The following is a 6,524-nucleotide window of genomic DNA, read 5'->3' as shown; positions in this document are numbered from 1 at the left end:
CATGTACAGTTTGAAATTATGCAAGGTAGAAGAAAATGTCTATTTTGTCTTGTATGTTTGTTTTCTACGTTTTTGCATCAGATTAATTAATGTACAAATCTTCCTAGTTGCACCAAGAACAAACAAATCTTGTAATTTATTGACTCTAATCATGCAACATGGTGCAAGTGTTTCTAATCCCTTACATGACCAAAATCCCCTTGGATCCGTAACAGAGGATTTAAGAGGCTAGAAGCAATTTATGAAAACAAAATCCATTTTTTCTCTTTACCAGTAGTATTTATTTTCATTTGAAAGCAACACTTTCAAGCCAATGAATTCAGAGATTTAAGAAAAAGAATCTCAACTCAAGTCTTCAAGTGTAAAGACTTTATTTTGTTCCACAGCAGAACCAACTCCGGTTCTGTTGGTTATAATGATGGAGCCAAACATACAGTAACGTCGCACTTAAGGAGACACAAACGGCATCATTCCCACAACGTCTAAGACTTTTCGGTTTCATTCACTCTGATAATGTCTCCGCTTTTCTGAACCAAAACCAGAACTAAAAAAAAAGTGAAGTCGATAGAAACGGGTCGTGTAAAACGTACAGATCAGGCTTCTTTCATAATCCTTCTCCATTACTTTTACAAACGTTTGTGCAACTAATTTAGACGAATAAAGAAAAAGGAAAAAGATGCAATCAAATTTTATTTAAGGATTTATTTCTAAAACATTTCTTGAGCAAGGATTTAAGAAAGCAGTCACACCTGATCCAAAGGTTTCATTGGACCAACAGCACAAGATTAATATAATAAATCTCAATTTATAACACTAAATAAAGCCATGGGACAGTTATCAAGCTTATTTTTGGTCCTGAGAATCATTAGAAGTACATTTTCTACCACTCAAAGTTGCACAAGAAATACATTCTCCATTTGTTCATTACAAGTTCCCACAAAAAAAGGCATTATTTATTTTTTTTGGGACAAAATTTATTCATATTTTTAAAAAAAAGATTTTTGTTGTAATGAGTCAGAAGAGCAGTTCTGAAATGCACTTTTAACTTTCCTTGTGGTCAAAGTTTGTATAAAAAGTCGCTGTGCCTTGAACGCCGTGTTTGAAAGTCCACAGGAGGTAGTAGAAGCGGCGCATGTAAACAGTAAGCAGAACCGCCGTTTGGTTGAAGCAACGCTGGGATTTATACAACACATGATTTTTCCGATCTGACGGGAAAACAGCTGCCTTTTCAGAACAAGCAGTCATAACTGCTACGCACTGAAATGCTCAAGAAAGGCATCTGGTTGGATTTTACTAACTTTATCCAAAAAAAGGCAGCGAAAGATGATATAACCTACAAAACAAAGATATATTACATTCTAGGTTTGTGCATTTTTAATGTTAAATCTGTAGTAAAAGATGTTTCTGTACTCGGCAAGATCAGATCGTAACAATCAAGACAGTGTAGGAGTCCAAAGCAGAAAGTTAATTTTCCAAATTGAAACATGCATCTTTTGAGATTTTAGACACGTTATAGCTAAAGGGATTAAATGTGCAACAGAAAAAATAAAGAAATATTTGTCCAAAGAACTGAAAGCACTCCAGAGCTGCTGTAGAGCTTAAACAATTTGGCACACTGAAGTGAAATAAATCAGAAATGCCAGCAAAGTGCGACTGAATTTCAGTTTGACGGACCTGCAAAACGAAAAAAAAAAGAGAAAAACTTGGACAGATGTGCTGCAGGGATGCGACGTTCTCAGAGGTTTCAATCAGACCCTCGACTCGTTAAATTCAAAATTTGGCTTCATTCCTTCAGCAGGACGACGTCCACGTTGTCATGGACGCCTTGCAGGAGCAGCTCGCCCTGGAAGTCGATGATCTTCTGCTTCTTGGCCGCCTTCAGCGTCCCCACCAAGGCCTCGAAGATGTTGGCGCAGCGGTCGTCGCTAAATAAGACGCCGAACTTCACACTGGTCTGACCTTTGTCGTCTGGGAGGACGTTGGCACAAAAGATTTTACAGGTGAACGTGATGGAATATTAAAAAATACAGTGAATAACAAAATTGTTTTAAGCTTTTCTCATCCTGTCTCTTGTTATAAACATTGATGTATTTCAGTGGGATTTTATGCAATAGATCATCACAAAATGGAAAGCAGCGATCAGAGAATTGGAACTTTTTGGCTCACAATCGAAACTTCCCGTTTAGTGGAAAACCGAGACTACGCGTTGCCCTGAACACACCATGAACATGGCAAAACATGGCGGTGGCAGCGGGATGTTGTGGGAAGTTGAATGAATGAAGCTTCAAGGGTAAAAATGTGTTGGAGGTAAAAGACTTGAGAATGAGGCAGAAAAAAAAGCTAATATACAACCAGACATGCAAAACAATGGCCTGTATTAAAGCATATTTATGTCCTAAAATGGCCTAATCAAAGTCAAGACATGAATTACATTAGAAATCTTTGTCATGACATGAGAATTAGTATTTACAGAAACTATTTTGCTAAAAGTAATAGTAGGAGTTATCGCATCGTTCATCTTTTATTGTGATAAATTTCTTACAAGAGTTTTGATTTATTGTTGTCACTATAAATTCCAATTAATGATGTTTAAAACCCCAAAAAACTGTCCGTATTGCTGTGATTATTATTATTTTTAACCATTTTTCTCCACTTTTTGTTCAATGAAAGTGAATAAATATTGATGGCGTTTGTAGTCACAGCAATACAGTTACATAAATTAATTATGATCATTACTGTTGTTTTTTATCAAAATATTGTAATGAAACTTTAAGTCTTTTAAAAGCATTAAGTTATTACCAAAAAAACGGTGAAGTGTTGATCTTTTTTAGCTCTAAAAATGGGGGATGAATAGAAATTCTTGATACGCTTTATAAATTCAGGTTTTTGTGTTAATCTCTCACACAAATCCGTAAAGAAATACAATAACATTTGTGCTTTTAATGTGACAAAATGCAAAAAAAAATAAAATAAAATAAACACCACATTATTTAGAGCTTAAGGCAAATAACCAGACAATGTTATCTCATTATGTTTGCAACATGATTATATTATTTAACTTATTGTTTGCTATCCTGCATGCCAGGAATCCCAGGCTGGACTCACTTTTGCAGCCAAGTCGCTGAATTTCCTCCACAAGCAAATTTATTTCATGAGACACATTCATTGTTGCTGAAAGGGGGAAACACACACACACACAAAAAGGAAACAGATTAGTGAAAAAGCATATGAATACATTTGATCACCCAGATCACCTGAACTGCCTGCAGAGCTGAGATCAACGTTAACAAGCTGCAGCTTGAACTAACCAGGGCGGACTGTCACTAATGCGGAAATGCAGGATTAGCACCCACAGCTAGCCAGCACTACACACAGATTCATATTTCTGCTCTTTAATTATCAAGAGCAAATGTTAATTTTAAGGCGCGGCTTCATGTTCACAACCTGGTCCATTTTTTCCCCGTGACTTCCGGGTGCAAAACACAGATTTCACCGGCAGACAAATGATCTACTGGTGCGGATAAAGGAGTTTTTTCTTTCCTTTTCTGTCGGCTGAGCTGATTTTATGTCAGATACGAAACATTTTAAAATTTTACACATAAAAATCCCCAAACATGACAGTAGCAAAAGGGGTTTTACCTTTTTAGGTGTTGAACGTTTCCCTGTAAGGAGATGATGTAGGACTTTCTGAAGAGTCTGCACCGGGTAAGAACGGCGGTGCGTTCAGGGGTACTCGGAATTCCTGCTTCTTAAAATCAAGTGCAAGAAATGTGGTTTGCTTTTTACATTTTTATTTGTTTATTTATCTGAAGACATATACAGAAACCTTTAAGTGAAGTGATAAATTGTGTGCTACACTATAATGTAGCTTTTTCCATCTCCAATCCCAGTGGCAGGAAAAAGTAAAATCAAGAAGAAATGCAACAAATTAGAATAAATTTGCTGACTGAAGCGCAATAAAGAACCTCATGATGCTGACTTGCTTAAATGTAGCTAATCTTCACTGAAAATCGTCAAAATGAACCTTTTTTAATGGTTTGTTTCCATTCCGGACTGAATGTAACTGAAAGCATCACCATAACTGGCTGTAATAATGGGAATTCCGGCTCCTTTTCAGGATCCAAATCATTTGATTCGGATCTTCCGTGTCCGAAACATCAGTTTTACATTGAAGTGCTGCTGTGTCCTAAAAAGGCAGATTTTAATATTTACTGAACCAGGACTGTTCAATCTGAACAGTCAGAATTAGAAGGATTCTGGCGGGAAAATTCACAGTAAGTAAAGAGCTAGCATAGTTCGCCGGCTCGGTCACAGCAGACACATCAGCACTGACACAAGATGGGATAATTTCACCATCTCTGGTTCATAATAGGTTAAAAGTTGGTTAAGTCTCACATTTATGCATTTATCAACAAGAAACATTATATATATATATATATATATATATATATATATATATATATATATATATATATTTTTTTTTTTTTTTTTAAGAAAATTATATTAATGTAATACTTGATTTTTTGGCTATAAATTACTGTTGAAACTGAAAGGGCATGACAATATATTTTAACTGTATATATAACCAAATACATACAGTTGCATATTTTTATGCTCAAAATGTGGATTATCATACCGGAATTGCTACATCAAAGGGTATGGGGAAAACCTTAATTACCACAACTTTAACAAAGATATAAGACAAATTATTAATGTTTTGTTTTGCAGCGAACAAGGAAAATCCTGGCTTCTTTTTGCATCATTTATGCCTCTGTCATTTTTCTGAAATAATTTGATAAAAACAGAAAAAAATCCAGCATCATATTATTTTCCATAATAAGTACAAAGTTGGGAGGAAAGCTACACTTTTTATTCTGAAATTACTCATCCGGGTCCCTGCAGGCCAAACAGGAGCCCAGTGACGTTTGGAAACGTCAAGTTAAAGAATAACATGCATAAAGCCATGGCTTAAACCGGAAGTGGTCCGATTTTTCTTTCAAAACAAAAGCTATTTTTTAAATTTATTTTTATATATTTCGTTTAATTTGTTTTATTTACTCAGATCTGTTTAATGTTACCAGAAAAACACAATGCAGGAGAAGAGCTGCCAGGGCTGACCCAACGTTGTATGGGGCCCAAAGAAGAATTTGACTTTGGAGCCCAGTTAAAGCCCACCAAATCACTACCACATTTATTAATTATTTAAACATTTGTATTATTCACCAAATCATGCTTTATTGGTAACAGCTGATCCAACATTCACACTGTGAATATTTAAAGTATGATGGTGTGTTAGGGTTCCAGGACAAGTCTGTTTCTATTTTTATGTCTATTCTATTTAGTTATTTATGATTTATCTGAATTATTAATTTGGTATGGCCATGTTTAATTCATTGGACTTACATAAAACCATGGAAATTACTTGTCAAGATTTATTTGGTAAACAGCATGAAATATTACAGACATAATTTCTAAATTATATTACTCAAAGTAGATTACAATTGTTTTGTTTGTATGACCATAACTGTTTGTAGCTACCTAAAGTTTGATGTAAATAAAACATTGTAGCTTATTAGGGCCATTGTACATAGAAAAAAGTGGAGTAAATTTCTACCAAAGAAAGTTAGACATTATGGGATTATTCTCAGAAATTTTCTAGAATAACTTGAAAATTTCTGAATTTGAAAAGTCAAAAAAATTGATGGAAAATATCAGAAGTTTTGAGACTATTAGAAATCAGTGTGAAAAAAACGTGGTAATTTTTGTGTTTGAAATCAAATTATGATTTTTTTATTTCTGAATTTGAAAGGTTGGATATTTTCGACTTGAAATCTTCTAGAAAATGTTTTTTTCCAGAAAAGTCTCGACTTTTCAAACTCAAATATTTCCACGTTTTCATCCAGAAAATCTGAGATTTTTGGCGGAAATTTACACCTTTTTCTGTGCAATTATATGCAAAGCGGCCATTATTTTTGAAGGGTAAACCGGAAGAGGCGCTCTGCCTCCAGGACGGCTTGACAATGACGGCAGGAATGGCGGCTATGATTACTAAAGGAAGGAGCCCCAAGACCCTGAAACTTTACTTCTAACGGCCCAGCGGAGGAGTCTGCCTCGGGCCGGGATCGGAACCACCATCCTGTCGCAGATCCGGGGAAGAACAAGTCTTGCACCGCGAGATCAACGCGGCTGATGCCCACGTCGAGGAGGCGGACGCACTTTGCTAGTTTAGCCTTCTGTTCGAGCCGCTGACTTTGATTCAAGGTAGCCGTGTTAGCGGTTGGCCACTTTGGCTTGGCTGCCCAACAAGTTAACTAACTGTGTGAAAGCTATCCTCGGCTGGGTAACCGTGCCGGAGTCAGCGTTGTTTACCAGGATAACTTATTGGGGACGCTCGCGGAGCGCAGTTTTACTGCTAACCTCACCGTTAGCCGACTTGGGATCCTGAAGTCTCATCCGTTTTCGGATCCTGCCCCAGCCATTGGCTAAGGGGGCTAATCAACGGCCAGCTAGTCCGCTTTCCTGTT

General features: G+C 36.4%; 1 protein-coding gene across 1 annotated transcript; it reads right to left on the bottom strand.

Moving 5' to 3' along the window:
• Window positions 1–354: 354 nt before the first annotated feature.
• abracl (ABRA C-terminal like) lies at window positions 355–6,524 on the bottom strand. The gene is made up of 4 exons (XM_055054467.1): window positions 6,423–6,524; window positions 3,640–3,748; window positions 3,106–3,171; window positions 355–1,968 (listed from the first exon to the last, which is right to left on the bottom strand). The coding sequence occupies exons 3-4, from the start codon at window positions 3,164–3,166 to the stop codon at window positions 1,784–1,786; spliced, it is 246 nt and encodes an 81-aa protein (XP_054910442.1). The 5' UTR covers window positions 3,167–3,171; window positions 3,640–3,748; window positions 6,423–6,524; the 3' UTR covers window positions 355–1,783.

This window comes from Poeciliopsis prolifica, unplaced genomic scaffold (assembly GCF_027474105.1).
Source record: "Poeciliopsis prolifica strain line A6 unplaced genomic scaffold, Auburn_PproV2 SCAFFOLD039, whole genome shotgun sequence".
Lineage (NCBI taxonomy): Eukaryota > Metazoa > Chordata > Actinopteri > Cyprinodontiformes > Poeciliidae > Poeciliopsis > Poeciliopsis prolifica.
The sequence above is the reverse complement of the archived record's forward strand: the minus strand, read 5'-3'. Positions and strand labels throughout refer to the sequence as shown.

Bases quoted from the DNA above. Each gene is read 5' to 3' on its own strand.
- abracl (XM_055054467.1), bottom strand. From the start codon at position 3,166: ATGAATGTGTCTCATGAAATAAATTTGCTTGTGGAGGAAATTCAGCGA. The intron at 1,969-3,105 runs GTGAGTCCAGCC...ACGTCCTCCCAG, and splicing joins TCAGCGACTTGGCTGCAAAA to ACGACAAAGGTCAGACCAGT.